Source organism: Arachis hypogaea, chromosome 12 (genome assembly GCF_003086295.3).
Source record: "Arachis hypogaea cultivar Tifrunner chromosome 12, arahy.Tifrunner.gnm2.J5K5, whole genome shotgun sequence".
NCBI lineage: Eukaryota > Viridiplantae > Streptophyta > Magnoliopsida > Fabales > Fabaceae > Arachis > Arachis hypogaea.
Genome location: NC_092047.1, coordinates 88,676,414 through 88,695,627, shown reverse-complemented (window position 1 = coordinate 88,695,627; position 19,214 = coordinate 88,676,414). Strand labels below are relative to the sequence as shown.

The window sequence follows — 19,214 nt, the reverse complement described above, 5'->3', positions numbered from 1 at the left end:
TAGGAACCAAAAAAATGATAATTCAATGATACAATCATACAAAGAAGCTAATCTGCATAAATGTTCTCTCTTTTGCAGTGTTGGAGCCTTCAAAGCATAGTTACCTTTGATCTCCCATTTCCACCTATTACATAATGAATTTGTTCTAAAACAAAACATGTAACTAATCACAAAAAGCAGTGAACCAAAACAAATTGCATCCATGTCCTGTACTGAATTTCTAGAAACTATACATGCTTCAAAGCATGCCATCGGCGCGAGACGGTAACCTCTTGAAGAAGTTGCTAGGCAGAGAGGGTAACTTACTTCTAAACTTGGGGTGCCGGAGCCAGAATATTCCGGCAACAACAGAAACCATCTTGAACGGCGTTATGTATAGCGCCACCGCAGCTATAAGGCAGAAAATCACAAACAAACTTGTTGCTCTTGGATCCCTCCAACTCAATAATGCTTGAAGCCTCTCACCTTGAGTTGCAATGTCTCCAACAACCGTTTGTATTCTTCCAGCTACACTTCTTAGTCTATCATACCTCATTTTGACCACATCCTGCGCCTTAGAAGTTGGAAAAGTATCGAATTCCTCGTCGAGTTCATCCGGATGTGCTGCCTCCGCCCACGAAAGCTTGGTGTCCATGTGAGGCGGATGCCTCGGCCGGAACCTAAAGTTCCATATTCCAATGAGGAACATGTAGAGGAAAATAGTAGGGAGGATCAGTTCAGGGTAACATATCAAAATGAAGAACAGAACATGGACTAGAATTGTTGTAATTGGATTCTTCCATTGTTGAACCTCACCAAGCCACCTAGTCATAGAAATTGCACCTGAAAAAAGGGACACAATTCTAAAGAAATTTGCTTTGCTTCTTCTCAAGCTCCATATATGAGAATCCACATCAAGCATGTATTCCACAACCTCTTTTCTCAATGGTGGTTCAGCTCTACCAAGTCTCACAGCAACAATATTCATAGCTTGGTACCTCAATCCATCTAATTGGTTCACTGTGAATGGATGCAAGTAATGCATTTTTGGTAACAAAGGGTGTCCATAAAGGTAGATTATGTGAGCCAAAGAGAGGCACGTAAATCGAATCGCCAATTGAACTTCTCCCATTTTCTTCAATCCTTTGGGACTAAGAACAAGTAAAGGGTAAGAGTTTGTGTAGATTCTATCCATTTCCAATGTTGATAAACGAATCCTCACTTTTCCAATTCTTGAATCATTTTTTGATCCACTTCCTCCACCCAAATGGCAGTTGTCAAAAACACCCAAGGTTATGACAGTGCAAGGATCATAAACTTCCCAAGTGTATTGCTCATTCCATTTTGGATTGAAACTCTCTGTTATTGTCCTGGTTCTCACCCATTTCTGTCCATATTTGGCAACACAATAGGCATCCGTTGAAGACTTTCCGTCGTTCGTCTTCATCGGCTGCAAGCCTTGAGCACTCAGTATTCCAACTTCAAGAATCCCAATAGGCTGCTTCCAGAGCTGCCGCGCAGTAGGCCGCGTATCACTAATGTACATAGTTGATTCATCAAGCACATGGTATGCACCTTCAAGACACACTCTAAGGTGAATCCTACTTGAGAATTTGAGCTCATGCCTCTTATCACCCTCAAGAACACCAAACCCAAACCTCTCAAGATTGAACCAACGCGAATGCACCGGCCTGTGGTCGAGCCGGACCTCAAACTTGTTCAATGGCACGCACAACCTCCCAACAACCTCGTCTTTCGCCGGCGTAGACTTGTTCTCCACGGTGATCACAAGCTGCTCCTCAAATGGCTCTGCTGCTACAAACACAAGATCTTCATTCCACATTGGATTTGGCGTCTTCGTCGGCGAAAGCTTAGTCTTCAAGACTTGTTGTCCCACCTGAGCCTTCACAAAAGCTTGTGGTGGCTGGCTTTTGTCCTGCGGTTCAATGTCTTGCGCTTCAATGACATTGACTCTAACATACCATAACTTTGGATTAACATAAACCTTTGATCTTATTGTATATACTCCTTCTCCATGAACTGAAGCTGAATCTGAATGCCATGCTTCAGGGAATGCTTCATCAGCTTGTGTCCCCATCCATACTGCTAGCATGATTTCTCCCCTCACCTGCTTAGCACAAATACGAATACCAGTATTAAGTATTAAGTTTTAGTTTGGAAAAATAACTTAATTAATCTCTTTTTGAAAAAATAATTTAAATAATAAATGCCTACATTAAAAGTAGTTAATAAATAAGTTATTTTGTGTTTGGAATTTTAGTTCTAAAGTATTTATTTTAAAAAAAATGTGATAAAAAGTAATAGTATTATGAGAGAAGTAATTTTTTTTAATTTCTTTATAAGTTCTTAAATAACTTCTTAAAAAGCTACAATTTGATTTTGAAAATTTTCCCAGACATTAATACTACTACTTTTCATAAGTCAAAAGCTCAAAAAAAATTACTCTATCATAATAACGAAGACACAAGCATAAAGACACACATATACCCAAACACAGATACACATGAATACATGTAGTTTGTTAGTTGATAAGACACTAATAAGATCAAACACATTTATCTTTAAGAACCAATTTTACTCCTAATGCAAAAGATGATGTTGGTGATGAAGTTGATGAGGATAGAAAGTGGAATTTTAAAAAATTTTATGGGATAAAATTATAAACAAAAAAACCCATGTCTCATGTCTAATATTTGTGTTTCAACCTTTTAGTAAGATGCTAAATACATGTATTTTATATATAATTGTGTGTCAGCATGTCCTTACAAACAATGAACATTTGTCACCGTATTCATGTCTCCGATCAGCATGGATAGCAACCAAACTCAGCCATACAGAATGAGTATGATAAGTACATTCCACAATTCTCACGTTTGAGAATTTTCACTGCATTTAAATAGTGTTTAGATGGAGATAGTAAATATAAGAACTTGTTTGATTGTTTAGATAGAGATAGAGACATAAAGTCTCTCTCTATCGTTATGTCTATTTCTATGGATAGAAAGAATTTAACTGCACTAATAGGAGAACAATGTTAATTGATCAATAACATTTATTATTTGGGGCCTAATATTTGACCAACACTCTAAACACTAAATATTAAATTTTAAATCCTAAATTATAAATCATAAATATTGACAGAAGTGTTGGCTCCCTGTTTGAGGCGATACGATTAAGTGAATAAAAATGAAGAATTTGTATATCATAGTGGCAGTGGCTCACCTTGGTTTCACCCCTTCTACCCTCTAATCTATACCATTGAGGAGCTAAAGGGCTATCTGGTGGAACCCTCGTTGGAACTTCATGCATGTCAAATACAACTTTTCCAATGTAATCATCTCTAGCAACCATTTCTTTGTCCCTTACATAAACCTCAACAACAGAGGATTGTATCTTGTCCTTTGAGAATGCAAAGACTTGTTTCCATTCAGGGTTGCTTTTCTTCTCAAAGTGTCTTGTTTTCCCTTTATAGTTGCCAACTTTTACTTCCACATAAGGGTCAACACTTCCAGTTACTTGGTTTGGAGGCAAGTCCTTCGCCTTTTCGACTCGAACGTAGAGGTAAAACATCTGTTCGACAAGGTCGTATGTGCTTGTTGCTCTCTCGGTGTAGATCCATCCGCTTCCGCCACGTTGTCCTCCGTGTGGCCACCGTTCTCCGAGCACCGGCTTTGTGTCTTTCAGCTTGTAGTCATCCTGGTTCGCCTTAGGTGGAGCAGATTGTGAACCCATTTTTGAATAACTTGCAAGCTTCACCCTCCTTTTTTTTTCTTTGAAAAAACTTAGTGATAAGTGAAAGTGTGTAACTTCTATGATATGTTCCAATCTCATTAACCTCTTAAATTTTCACAGGAGTTTTTAGTGAAGCACCTGAAATAGAAGAAGTGAAGTGAGATAGTAAAAATCAGAGAGACAAAGATATGAATAATTGAGAATATAAAATTTAAGACTTTGTGTTATACCTTTTAAGGTCTGATATGAAACAGGGTCTTTTTTTACAAATGCTTATCATTTTGTGATGATAACTCCTTTGTTGTTTACTGTCTTTGTTTCAATATTTTACTATGCAGCTTTGCCTTGCTTTTCTCTCTGAATGAAATGATTCTCTTCAGCTTCCACTTCATATAAATCTTAAAGTTGCAATTTCAAGACACTTTAGCAGATTGGGGTTGAGGAACTTGGTGCCAAAGGTGCTCAAGGCTAACACACTCAGTCCCTTTATTATTTCTTGTTTCTTTTTTTTGAACCAAAGAATATATACGAGTGTCTTATTAGTTTATTACGAGATTTAATTCAAACATATAATGCTGTTGAGCAACAATATTTATTCTCTATGGTCACAATTTAAGTGAACAGAATATTTTTATATATTAACATGCTGTTATTATAGTTATTTGGATTATAGTGTGTTTTTTTTCCCCTTCAAGCTACTTTACATGAAGTAATATTTTATTTTTAATATTTTACCATTAGTTACTAATTCTATATACTTTTGAAAATTTGAGATACAATGTCGACGCACTTTATAACTTTGCTAGCGGAGCATAGATGCTATACTTGCATTTGCTTAATTTAAACGCTTTGATAATTAGGAGAAGCCACTTTTTAAAATTCCACAACTTCGTAAAGGTTATATGACAAAGATAGTCTTTATTTTTTTTTTCTTTTTTGGAAGACAAAGATAATCTTTTAGAATGGAAAAAAAAAAAAAAATTTGTGGTAGACTAGCACATAATCGCTGCCCGTTATATTGCTCACTTAACACTTTCCTAGATACTAGATTCGTTTGTCTTTCTTCTATAGCTTTCGAGAAGATGGCAATTTTTCTTGTGGAAAAGACTAATTCATCACTCTCAAATATTTGTAGCGTATGAAACGTAATGGTCATTTTGGTAATTGCATTAACATAGAGGCGGGAAAGACAGTTAGTAAATAAATAAAGAAGTTTAAACAATTAAAGCTGCACATTGAGGCCAAAGTAAAGGAGAAAGCGTATGAGGTAAGTGAGCCTTCAAAAGATGCTTTAGGAGGTTATATTATTCCTTCATCTTTATTCGTCTCTAACACGATGTTAGCTGAACTTTTTGGAAATTTTTGACAAGTGGTAACTGGAGGATCAAAAATTCCAAAATTCAATGAATTATAATCGGTAATGTTACGATGAAAAAATATTTTTCACAAAAAAAAAAGTGAAAATTGTTCTTTTTACAATAAAATATTATGTGTAATGCATATTTGTTTAAAAAATTTAATTACATATATATATTTGATCTAACTTTATACTTCACCAAATAAATTTCTATTATAATCTAATATATTTTTCTTAGTTTCTTCTACTTTCTTTTTATCTTTGTCTTTTATTGATTGATTTTTATTATTCTCAGCTCTCTAAACGTAAACATACTACTATGCATATGACCATCACCGATGGCTCGTCTTAGCTGGTCTGGTTATTTAATTTCTGTCATTATATTTGTTGTTTGGAGTATGTCTGGTTATTTAATTTCTGTCATTATATTTGTTGTTTGGAGTATCTTTGGTATTGCCCATTTAATTGCACAGGTTGTGAAAAAATTATTTTTGGTGTTTCCGCTGTTAGACAGGTTCTTATTTTAAACTTTTGTTGAGTTGGCCCAACATAGTGGTATCGGAGCCGATGATTAATCGGTCTGGTGGTTTTAAGGGGTATTCAAGGTGAAGCATCGAAAATCTTCCCGGCAAAGGTGGTCCGGGCGGCGTGTCCCGCGGTGTTTTGCGGCAGTATGATGGACGAATATTCATATGTGGTGGAGGAGTTAGATGGGAGTTGATGCTTGATGTGGAGGCTCACACTTGAGGGGAAGATTGTTAATGTTGCAAGTGTGAGGAGTGTTGAAGTTAGTCCCACATCAAAGAAAGCAAGGAAGAGTGAGGAGTTTATAAGATGAGAGACCCATTAACTTATTACCTTAAGGTTTTGAGTTGGATGTGGTGTCTTCTCATCTTATGTTCTCTCGCTTGATTCCTCCCCGAAATCTCCTCGGTGGTCGAAAGCTCTCCAGGGTTTGCCCAACAATTAGTGATAACCTGTATATGTTTTGTTCAAACTTCGTTTTTTCCTTCACACTGTGGATAGAAATAACACGCGTTTTATCTCTCTCTCAACTTACTGGTTCGATCGTCTTCTACCCAAATTTAAAAATTTTAACTGATAATCGCCAAAATAAATCCCCGTAAACATCTTTGTGTCTCTCTCAAATTATACCCTGATTTTTACTCTATTTTTTTGCCCACCAAACCTGAGTCTCCATCATTTTTAATTTTCACTCATTTACTGCCATTTCACATCATTTTTTCTGTTCTAGCATTTTCTACCAATTTGTCATTCCTCGAAGAGTTTCCAAGTCACTCCCTAGTCACCAGCGATTGGAGGAAGGGGAAGAGTTCACCGGCAGGGTTTATGAGGATTTTCATGGGCCGTGTATAGCTTCTCCATAGGTCGTGCAAGTACTTCCACGGGCAAGTTTCCTGGAATCACGGGCCGTATTGCTCGCATCCTTCCCTTGGCGATTTCTCTCTTATTGTTGTCGCAAGAGCTAGGCTGTGTGGCTTTTTTCGTTGTTCATAGGAAGTCTACAATAACAAGTATTGCTCACTGTCGCCATTAATTATGGTAAGTCTGTCACTTTACTTCTCCTTCTCATTGATGCCATCCCCTTTTTTAGGTTCTTCTAGAATTAGACTTAACTTTGATGCACTGAAACTTCAACTTTAATGTAGATTTAATTTTTTTCTTTTTTTCCTGGTCTGAATGAAAAGGATCTGAAATGATTAATGGAAGGATTCAAAGTTGTACTTAATTGTTGTGTTGCTCTTTTTATTGATATTGTTGAAATTAAATTTGTATTTATGAAATCTGTTTCAATCAATTTCCTTCTGTGTGTTGTTATTATAATTTAAAATTAAATTTCTATTTGTGCAACTTGTTGTTGTTATCGTGATCTGTGACATGAACTTGTTTTTTTTTAACAAGAGAGCTCAACACAATACAGTGGAACAACATACGACGAAACTGCAACCATGATCATAAAGGGAAATAAAAACAAAAGAAAGCAAACTATCCCTGATGTCATCTCCGGCATTGCCATCAACAACAAAAGGAATCCAAACTACTCCACTCTCTATAACTGGTCAAAGATCTCTGAAACACCTCTTCTGGACCACCTTCTTTGTTATTAAAAATCCGCCTGTTCCTCTCTAGCCAAACATTCCAAGTAACCGCACAGAAGCATATCATCCACTTGTTTCACTCCTCCTTTCTGTTAACAACGCTTGTCCAACTCACAAAATGTTCTTTTATTGAGCCCGGGATAGACCACGATCTCCCGAAATCAGAAAGCCATCGACACCACACCTGCCAAGTAAACTCACAACCCAAAAACAAGTGGTGAATATGTTCAACATCTCTTTTACATAATCCACATATGTTGTCTCCATGACTAATAATCCCAAATCTAAGTAGTCTTTCTTTAGTATTTACTCTTTCTATCAAAGCAAACCAAGTAAATAACTCCACTCGTGGTGGAACCAAACCTTTCCATATGGTTCTGGTGAAACTGTAGCTGGTGATATCCTCCGGAAGAGTATCTAACTGCACCACCTACACAAAAGAGTTAGTTGAAAAAATTCCTTCATTGTCAAACTTCCAGACAACTCTGTCTTGCTTATTACATGCTAGTTTTACAGGCCTTAAAGACTCATACAAAAGGTCCACTAATTTCAACTCCCATTGATATAAGTCTCGCTTCTACTGGAAGTTTCAAATCCACTCTATCCCATTCCAAAACCCACAATCCCCTATGACAGATCCTTTCTGGTTTGAGATAGAGAAAAGTCTCAGAAATCTCATCTTAAGCGAACCACCTTGTAGCCAGACATCTTCCCAGAATCGAGTCCTTCTTCCATCACCCATCTCCAAAGACAACCCAACAATCATCTTATCTCTTACACTGCTATCCTTGAGCTGCAACTGGCATATATCCTTCCATGGTCCCTGAAGAGAGAACTTTTGCGTGGTCTAGAAATTCGCAGATAAATCCTCATTGCAGGTATAGCTTCTAAACCAACAAAAGTCCTTTCTTACAAACGTTTTGGTTGTCACAAGTAACAAACCCCTTTAAAATTGATGACCGAGTATTTAAATCTCGGGTCGTCTTCTCAAGGAATTGCAGGGAGGTGTTCTTATTATTGGTTATGAGTCTTGTAAATTGGGGGTTTTGAAAGTAAGGAAGAAGTATGTTAAATAATAAGAAAAATAAAATAGTAATAAAATAAACTTTTGGCAAGGTATTAGAACTGGAAATCCTGTCCTTGTTATCCTTATCAGATGTGGTGAGAATTGGGTTTTAATCCCACTAAGTTAACCTTTACTAAAACAAAAGAAAGTCAAGTAGACTAATTAGTTTGATCCTCGGGTCCTAGTCAATTCCTAAGAAAGGACTAGAGTTATTGGAATTAGCAACTCCCAATTTCAACCACTGCTTTATTTGAGAACTCAAGCGTCACCAATTACTTAACCAGAGCCAAAAGGAAGAAATTATCTAAATTAAATTAAAAGCAATCTTAAATAGAATAAAACAATCATAAATCTGAAATACCTCAAATTGTATTTAAACATAAATTTAAGTCCTAACATGGAAAGATTCATAAATCAAATGGGCAACATAAGTAATTAACAGATAAAAGTATTAAAGTATCTAAAAGTAGAAGAGAAATATAAATTGAAGAACATTGAACCTGAAATTGAGAAATAACCATAAACTGAGAGGAATCCTAATTCTAAAAATCTAAATCCTAAATCCTAAGAGAGAGGAGAGAACCTCTCTCTCTAAAAACTACATCTAAAACTAAAAATTATGAATAAGCTTGTGTATGATGAATGGATGCATTCCTCCACTTTATAGCCTCTAATCTGTGTTTTCTGGGCCGCAAACTTGGTCGAAAATAGCCCAGAAATCGCTGGAGAAGAAATCTACCATGCTGATCTTCGCCACTGCGATGCATCCATGTGAAGCACGCGTTTGTGTCGCCTAGCATCAAAGAAACTATGGCATATTATATATCAAATCGAAGCCCCAGACGTTAGTTTTCCAACGCAACTGGAACCGCGTCATTTGGACCTCTGTAGCTAAAGTTATAGCCGTTTGAGTGCGAAGAGGTCAGGCTGGACAGCTTTAGCAATTTCTCCAACTTCTTGTATTCCTTCCACTTTTGCATGCTTCTTTTCCATCCTCTGAGCCATTCCTGCCCTGTAATCTCTGAAATCACTTAACACACATATCAAGGCATCTAATGGTAATAAGAGAGGATTAAACATAGGGAACTTAAGGCCAAAGAAGCATGTTTTCAATCAAAGCACATAATTAGGAAGGCAAATGTAAAACCATGCAAATAGTATGAATAAGTGGGTAAAGAGTTGATAAAAACCACTCAATTGAGCACAAGATAAACCATAAAATAGTAGTTTATCAACCTCCCCACACTTAAACATTAGCATGTCCTCATGCTAAGCTCAAGAGAAGCTATAAAGGAGTGAAGAGGAATGATAGAATGTATGAAATGCAACCTATCTGTATGAATGCAACTACATGCAAAATGTTTCTACCTACTTGGTTAAAAGTAAATAAGCTCTTCAAGACAAACATAAATCAGATTTCACTAATTCAAATAAAAAGTAAATAAACTTGTAATAAGATAGCTCATGATAGCAGGGAACATAGAATCAAGCATTGAACACTCACTGGTAGTGTATATCACTCTAACTCTCAAGTGTATAGGGTAATTCACTCTACTCTCCTCTAATCATGCTTTCTAAACTTTGTTCTTCATCTAACCAATCAACAAAAATTTAGTATACCAATGCAAACATCATGAGGTCTTTTCAGGGTTGTAATGGGCTGAGGTAAAGGTAATATATATATATATATATATATATATATATATATATATATATAAGGCTAAGTGAGCTAACAAAGTGAATCCTTGATTAGTCTAAGATCTCACCTAACATATACATACTTTATATAATTTAAAAATACTTTACCTAGCTACCCAAATTTTTCCCACTTTTGTATTACATGCTCAAGTATCAAACTTATTTTTGAATTTTGTCCCATGTGCATTGATTCTTTTTATTTTGCATTTGGGGTAATATTATTTTTCTTCTCTCTTTTTTTTTGTATCCCCTTATTTAATTACTTAATATTTTATTTATTTATTTATTTTTTCAATGCATATGGTAATTTAATTATTTTGATTTCACATGAGCATGCTTCCCAAATTTTCAAATAACTCATTCAATTTAATTCCCTACTTTTGTCATATCATCCCATGTTCCCATAAAATTCCCCACACTTAAATTATACACAATATCTATCTTAAGCTAACCAAAGATTCAACTTGAGATTTTTAATTTTTTTTTCTGCTTAAGGTTAGTAATGTGGTTATGAAATAGAAGGGGGTTAAAAAGTTCAAAGTGGCTAACAAGGGTGATGTAAAAGGTAGGCTTATTTGGGATAAGTGAGTTAAACAAGTAATGGCCTCAATCATATGCAAGCATGTAAATACACTAAATAATGGAAATATAGAATGGAACAAAGCAAAGATTGTAATTATAGAGAAGAAAACACACAAGAATAAAAATTTATGGTTAAATAATGTAACCATGTAAATAAGCTCAAAATCTCACAGGTTGTGTGTTCTTTGCCTCAAAAACCATGTTCCAAATACAACTTTTGATAAGTTTAACACAAAAATTTTGATTTTAAATTAGTGAAAATTTTCAAAAATAGGGTCTTAAAAAGAAACTTATTATTCTTCAACTAAGTAGTACTTAAATGCAAACAATCAATTACACATGCAATCTATTATGCAATGCAACAATGAACTAATAAAGAAAATAAAACAATGGTGTTGGAAAGAAGAAAATAGCTAACCCATGGAGATCGGTATCGACCTCCCCACACTTAAAGGTTGCACTGTCCTCGGTGCATGCTGAGATGTGCAGGTGGATGGGTTGTTTCAACTGATGCTTTTCTTCAAGGATTGTGCAGATGGACTTGTTTGTCTCCCCTTTTAGAAGTTTCTCCCTTTTTTCGTCTTCGGTGGCCAACCTGAAAGAAGAGAAAATGAGGAACAGTAACCCAGAAATAAAGATAAAATAAAATATGGTTGGGTTAATGCCAAATAATGAGGGTCTCAATTACATGGTAGCTACAACATGCAAGTGAGAAAACAGTAGAAGTACATGGCAAATCAAGAGTGCAAAAATTTGCAACAATGAGGGAGAGTGTGGGTAAGGAGAGGTAATGTAAATTCATGTCAATGCAAAATTAATACAGGTATAAAAGATTGGCATTGATTTAAATAATATTACCTAACCAGAATAAAACAAGTCTCTAAGCACCTAAAATAATTCAAGAGAAGATGCAATAGTGAAATAAGAAAATTCAACACCAAAGAAAAAATAATGAATTTAGAAAAGAAAATAAAAATATGCACTAAATTAGAATGCAATGAATTAAAGTATGCAAATAAATTAAATTAAAGAGGTGAAGAAGAAGTAAGTAAGAAAGAAAGAAGAAAGAAGAAAAGATAGAAGAAATTAGGATTAGAAAAGAAAAGTTAAGATAATTGGCGCTGATCTGGATAAGGTGTGCGACGCATGTGACGCGGACGCGTGGTTCACGCGTTCGCATGGAATAGCGCTTCTATGAAGTGACGCGAATGCATGGGTCATGCGCTCGCGTGGAGTGATTTGTGCCATTAGCGCGAGGGCAGCCTCGCGGTCGCGCAACTCTCTGTTTTAAATGCATTTTGCCAAAAATCTGGGTGACGCGGTCGCGTGATTTACGCGATCGCATGAGTGGCCGTCATTGGGATATGACGCGGACGCGTCGGTCACGCGGCCGTGTGGTAAGAATTGTGCGTTCAGCACCAGTCCAGCACCACTCTAGCACAACTTTCAGTCGTGCACCCTTTCTTACGTCGATTTCCAGGTCACGCGGCCGCGTGAGTGACGCGGACACGTGGGAGGAATTTTTCCCATGTGACGTGGACGCGTCAGCGACGTGGTCGCGTGGATCAATTTGTGCCACAGGCACGCCTCCAGCCACGCTCTCGCGTGACTCTCTGTTCACTTTTCTTTTCTCCTAATGCACTTGTGACGCGGACGCGTCGGCGACGCTGCTGCGTCGCGTGCGTTTTTTTTTAAATAATGCAGTATGCAGAATGTAATGCTAATATGAATGTTATGCAAAACTCCAGGTTCAATACAATAAAATAAAATAAAACTCGAAAACAAATAAAACTAAATAAAAAATGAAAAAGGAGCGATCATACCATAGTGGGTTGTCTCCCACCTAGCACTTTTAGTTAAAGTCCTTAAGTTGGAAATTTGGTGAGCTCCCTGTTATGGTGGCTTATGCTTGTATTTATCCAGGAATCCCCACCAGTGTTTGTGCTTCCAGTAACCTCCGGGATCCCAAACTAGGCGCAGAAAGCCTTCAAGTAAGTTAAAGTAAGTGACAAGGCCCCAAGAGTGTTGATTGCCAGAATGAATTCCGGGGTCCTAAATCTTGCTTTTGCACCCGTCTTCTTGTTGATCATTATGATTCCATCTGGGTAGCAAGCAATCTGAATTCTCAGTAAAGCGGCCAAACAACTTCCTAGACCCAGTCAGTTGAGCTTTACACCAACCTTTGCATTTAAACTTTGAGTATGCAACCATGTTGAACCTTGCTTGACAACTCCAACCACTAACCATCTTTGTCTTACTCTTAATGCCACAAAGAGCTCTAAGTTGACCATCCGTCTCCAGTAGCCCATATTCAAGTGGGATTAGAAAGTTAAGGGATATGAATTTTACCCACTTGAATGTTGTGAAGGATGATGGCAACTTAGGGGGAGGTATTTCTAACGAATTTGCAAGCTCCACTCCCTTGTGCTCTTCTCTGACAATTTCCACCTCTTTGCAAGTTTCTTCAATATCAACCTCTTCCTCTTGGTAGCTTTCTTCCAATTCAATCTCTTCTTCATTTCTCACCAAAGGCATGGGAGGTTGTGCTTTTTCTTCTTGAATCTCCATCTCTTGATCGTCCTCTTCCAATTCCTTAACCATGACATGCCTTGGAGGTTGTACACCCTCCTCAACATTAAATGCAACCGTCTTGGAAGGAGGCTCTATGTCTTGACTTTCCCATGGAGGTTCAGCATCTCCCAAGTCTTCAACCACTTCTTCTTCTTCAATAATTCCGGCTTCCTCCACTTGTTCCAGTACAAATTCATGCTCTTTACTGTCCATCGGAGTTTCTAATGTCTTCTTCATGCTACGTTCTTCATTAGATTGTCCACATGAAGCCATGGGGGTTCTTTGAGTGTCCGAATGTCGGGAAGCTAATTGATGTATCACTTGCTCCAATTGATGAAGGGTTGCATGAAATTGATCCACTGTTTCCTTGAGACGATCCGTTGATTCTTGTTCCGCTTGGGTATCATAAGTAGGACCATAAGGCTCTTGGATTGATGGATATGGATATGGTGCATATGGAGGTGGTGGTTCTTGGGAGTAATTGGGTTAGAATTGGGGTGGTTCTATATATGGTTCATAAGGTGGTTGGTATGGTGGATGAGGGTTAGGATCATATGAGGGTGTTTGGTGGTAAGGGGCTTGTGAGTATGGTGGTCCAAAATGATGTTGAGGAGGTGGGTCATAGGTATATAATGGGGTCCACCATATCTATCATCTTGGTATGCACCTCGGAATGGCTCTTGACTATAGCAGTTAGGTGGGTGTTGGTTGTCACGGAAGAGTCCACCATAACTGTTGTTTTGACATGCATTGTGGAATGGTCGTGGTCTATGGTATCTTGGAGGGTGTTGTTGCCGAAAGGGTTGATCAGATCCTCGTGGCTCCTTCCATCTCTGATCATTTTGACCTTGATGCATGTTCCTATTATAATTTCCATTCCTTGCAACAGCATTGGAACCAAACTCAAAGCGAGAGGGGTGAGAACTCATAATAGTAAATAAAAATTAAAAACGAAAATAAAAACAAATTTTAAATTAAAAGATTATTGAAATTTAAATTTTGAAATTTGAAAATTAAATTTTGAAATTTTAAGTTTTAAATTTTGAATTTTAAATTTTTGAAATTTGAATTTTGAAATTTGATTTTTGGAAATAAGATAAGATAAGATTTTTAAAAAGATATGATTTTTTGAAAAAGATTTGAATTTTGGAATTTAAATTTTGAAATTTTAAATTTTGAAAATTGAAATTTTAAATTTGAAATTTGAGTTTTAAATTTTGAATTTTTGAATTTAATGAGGAAAGAGAAAAACAATAAAATGACACCAAACTTAAAATTTTTTTAGATCAAAACGAAGAAAACAACTAAGAACAACTTGAAGGTCAAGATGAACACGAAGAACAACTTGAAGATCAAGATAAACACCAAGAACAAATTTTTTGAAAAAATTTTTTAATAACTAAATAAAAACCAATAACCTCTTAATTTATGAAAAAGCAAAAATAAAAACAAAAATAAAACAGATAAACAAGCAAAAAGCAAATATTTACAATAACCAATAATAAGGCACACGTTTGCAATTCCCCGGCAATGGCGCCATTTTGAAGAGAGAACTTTTGCGTGGTCTAGAAATTCGCAGATAAATCCTCGTTGCAGGTATAGCTTCTAAACCAACAAAAGTCCTTTCTTACAAACGTTTTGGTTGTCACAAGTAACAAACCCCTTTAAAATTGATAACCGAGTATTTAAACCTCGGGTCGTCTTCTCAAGAAATTACAGGGAGGTGTTCTTATTATTGGTTATGAGTCTTGTAAATTGGGAGTTTTGAAAGTAAGGAAGAAGTATGTTAAATAATAAGAAAAATAAAATAGTAATAAAATAAACTTTTGGCAAGGTATTAGAACTGAAAATCCTGTCCTTGTTATCCTTATCAGATGTGGTGAGAATTGGGTTTTAATCCCACTAAGTTAACCTTTACTAAAGCAAAGGAAAGTCAAGTAGACTAATTAGTTTGATCCTCGGGTCCTAGTCAATTCATAAGAAAGGACTAGAGTTATTGGAATTAGCAACTCCCAATTTCAACCACTGCTTTATTTAAGAACTCAAGCGTCACCAATTACTTAACCAGAGCCAAAAGGAAGAAATTATCTAAATTAAATTAAAAGCAATCTTAAATAGAATAAAACAATCATAAATCTGAAATACCTCAAACTGTATTTAAACATAAATTTAAGTCCTAACATGGAAAGATTCATAAATCAAATGGGCAACATAAGTAATTAACATATAAAAGTATTAGAGTATCTAAAAGTAGAAGAGAAATATAAATTGAAGAACATTGAACCTGAAATTGAGAAATAACCATAAACTGAGAGGAATCCTAATTCTAAAAATCTAAATCCTAAATCCTAAGAGAGAGGAGAGAACCTCTCTCTCTAAAAACTACATCTAAAACTAAAAATTATGAATTATGAGCTTGTGTATGATGAATGGATGTGATGAGCGGATAATTTATACGCTTTTTGGCATTGTTTTTAGTTTGTTTTTAGTAGAATCTAGTTACTTTTAGGGATGTTTTCTTTAGTTTTTATGTTAAATTCACATTTCTGGACTTTACTATGAGTTTATGTGTTTTTCTGTGATTTCAGGTATTTTCTGGCTGGAATTGAGGGACTTGAGCAAAAATCAGATTCAGAGGATGAAGAAGGACTGCTGATGCTATTGGATTCTGACCTCCCTGCACTCAAAATAAATTTTCTGGAGCTACAGAACTCAAAACGGCGTGCTTCCAATTGCGTTGGAAAGTAGACATCCAGGGCTTTCCAGAAATATATAATAGTCCATACTTTGGCTAAGTTTAGATGACGCAAACTGGCGTTCAACGCCAGCTCTCTGCCCAATTCTGGCGTCCAGCGCCAGAAAAGGATCCAAAACCAGAGTTGAACGCCAGAAATGGATCAAAACCTGGCGTTCAACTCCACAAAGGGCCTCTGCACGTGGAAAGCTAAAGCTCAGCCCAAGCACACACCAAGTGGGCCCCAGAAGTGGATTTATGCATCAATTACTTACTCATGTAAACCCTAGTAGCTAGTTTATTATAAATAGGACATTTTACTAGTCTTTTTGACCATCTTTGATCAGTTGTATGCTATCTTAGATCACGTTTTAGGGGGCTGGCCATCTCGGCCATGCCTGGACCTTTCACTTATGTATTTTCAATGGTAGAGCTTCTACACTCCATAGATTAAGGTGTGGAGCTCTGCTGTTCCTCAAAGATTAATGCAAAGTACTACTGTTTTCTATTCAATTCATCTTATTTCGCTTCTAAGATATCCATTCGCACCCAAGAACATGATGAAGGTGATGATTATGTGTGACGCTCATCACCATTCTCCCCTATGAACACGTGCCTGACAAACACTTCCGTTCTACATGAAATAAGCTAGAATGAATATCTCTTAGATCTCCTAACCAGAATCTTCGTGGCGTAAGCTAGAATGATGGCGGCATTCAAGAGAATCCGGAAAGTCTAAACCTTGTCTGTGGTATTCCGAGTAGGATTCAATGATTGAATGACTGTGACGAGCTTCAAACTCGCGATTGTTGGGCGTTAGTGACAGACGCAAAAGGAGGGTGAATCCTATTCCAGCATGATCGAGAACCGACAGATGATTAGCCGTGCTGTGACAGAGCATGTGAGCATATTTTTCACTGAGAGGAGGGGATGTAGCCACTGACAACGGTGATGCCCTTGCATAAAGCCAGCCATGGAAAGGAGTAAGACTGATTGGATGAAGATAGCAGGAAAGCAGAGGTTCAGAGGAACGATTGCATCTCCATATGCTTATCTGAAATTCTCACCAGTGAATTACATAAGTATTTCTATCCCTATTTTATTAGTTAATTTCGAAAACTCCATAACTGTTTTATATCTGCCTAACTGAGATTTGCAAGGTGACTATAGCTTGCTTCATACCAACAATCTCCGTGGGATTCGACCCTTACTCACGTAAGGTATTACTTGGACGACCCAGTGCACTTGCTGGTTAGTTGTATCGAAGTTGTGAACCATGGTATTGGCACCATGTTCTTGGCGCCATTGCCAGGGAAAGAAAGAGCCATGAATTTTACATAATTAAAGTGTAATCACGATTACGCGTACCAAGTTGCTCACGTTGCCAGGGATATTTCAAGCCTGGACATCACAATTTCGTGCACCAAGTTTTTGGCGCCGTTGCCGGGGATTGTTCGAGTTTGGACAACTGACGGTTCATCTTATTGCTCAGATTAGGTAATTTTCTTTTTGTTTTCTTTTCAAAAATCTTTCAAAAATATTTCAAAATCTTCTCACCTTTTTTCGAAAAAAATTTTTATTCAAAATTTTTAAAGAATGAATTCTAGTGTTTCATGAAGCATGTGAAGCCTGGCTGGCTGTAAAGCCATGTCTAAATTCTTTTGGACTGAGGCTTCCAAAAGATCAGTTCATGAAATTGGATGAGGAATCAACTGTTACATGTCTGAATCTACATGCTGAAGCTTGGCTGGCCATTGACCATGTCTAGTGTTTTGGACTGGAGCTTTCATTGAAAGCTTGGCTGGCTAGTGAGCCATGTCTAATTCCTGGACTGAAGCTTTAGACTAAGAATGCAAGATTCCTGGAATTCATGTTAAAAATTTTGGAATCCTTATTTTTTCTTTTTCATATAATTTTCGAAAAATTCCAAAAAAAATTAGAAAATCATAAAAATCAAAAATATTTTTGTGTTTCTTGTTTGAGTCATGTGTCATGTTATAAGTTTGGTGTCAATTGCATGTGCATCTTGCATTTTTCGAAAATTTCATGCATTCATAGTGTTCTTCATGATCTTCAAGTTGTTCTTGGTAAGTCTTCTTGTTTGATCTTGAGGATTTTTTGTTTTGTGTCTTTTCTTGTTTTTCATATGCATTCTTGAATTCTTAGTGCGTAAGCATTAAAGAATTCTAAGTTTGGTGTCTTGCATGTTTTCTTTGCATAAAAAATTTTTCAAAATTATGTCTATGATGTTCATCTTGACATTCATAGTGTTCTTGGTGTTCATCTTGACAATCATAGCATTCTTGCACGCATTCATTGTTTTGATCTAAAAATTTCATGCATTGCATCTTTTTAGTGTTTTCCTCTTGCATCATAAAAATTCAAAAATCAAAAAAATATCTTTCCCTTTTTCTCTCATCAAATTCAAAAATTTGAGTTGACTTTTTCAAGAATTTTTAAAATCAAGTTGTTTCCTATGAGTCAAATCAAATTTTCAATTTGAAAATCTTATCTTTTTCAAAATCTTTTTCAAAAATCATATCTTTTTCAAAATTCTTAGTTATTTTCGAAAATTCCAAAAATAATTTTCAAAAATCTTTTTCTTATTTTTATACAAAATTTTCGAAAATAACAATAACAATTAATGTTTTGATTCAAAAATTTCAAGTTTGTTACTTGCTTGTTAAGAAAGATTCAAACTTTAAGTTCTAGAATCATATCTTGTGATTTCTTGTGAATCAAGTCATTAATTGTGATTTTAAAAAAATCAAATCTTTTTCAAAACTAATTTCTATCATATCTTTTCAAAAATATCTTCTTATCTTATCTTTTTCAAAAATATCTTTTCAAAATATCTTTTCTAACTTCCTAACTTCTTATCTTTTCAAAATTTGTTTCAACTAACTAACTAACTTTTTGTTTGTTTCTTAACTTTTTCAAAACTACCTAACTAACTCTCTCTCTCTACTTTTCGAAAAGATCTTCCCTCTTTTTCAAAAATTTCTTTTTAATTAACTAATTATTCTTATTTTTATTTTTAATTTTAAAAATTTTTCAAAAAAAATACTAACAATTTTCAAAAACCATTTTCGAAAATCACTAACTCTTTTTCAAAATAATTTTCGAAAATTATCCCTCCCCCATCTTATTCTATTTATTCATTCATATCCTAACATCTCATCTCACATCTCTGCCATCCTCACAGTTGTGTTTCTTCCATTATATTACATTCTTTGTCTCCCCCTCTTCTTCTACTCACACAGGGATCCCTATACTGTGGTATAAAGGATCTCTATTATTATTATTATTTTTCTGTGCCCTCTTCTTTGTCATATGAGCAGGAGCAAGGATAAA

The 19,214-nt window shown here is 35.9% G+C and overlaps 1 protein-coding gene across 1 annotated transcript; it reads right to left on the bottom strand.

Moving 5' to 3' along the window:
- Window positions 1–4,230, bottom strand: LOC112727668 (FT-interacting protein 1-like). The gene is made up of 3 exons (XM_025777523.3): window positions 3,963–4,230; window positions 3,223–3,870; window positions 1–2,107 (listed from the first exon to the last, which is right to left on the bottom strand). Exons 2-3 carry the CDS (start codon window positions 3,829–3,831, stop codon window positions 239–241), a joined length of 2,478 nt encoding a protein of 825 aa, XP_025633308.1. The 5' UTR covers window positions 3,832–3,870; window positions 3,963–4,230; the 3' UTR covers window positions 1–238.
- Between the last annotated feature and the right edge of the window lie 14,984 nt (window positions 4,231–19,214).

Bases quoted from the DNA above. Each gene is read 5' to 3' on its own strand.
- LOC112727668 (XM_025777523.3), bottom strand. From the start codon at position 3,831: ATGAGATTGGAACATATCATAGAAGTTACACACTTTCACTTATCACTA. The intron at 2,108-3,222 runs GTGAGCCACTGC...TGTGCTAAGCAG, and splicing joins GTAGAAGGGGTGAAACCAAG to GTGAGGGGAGAAATCATGCT.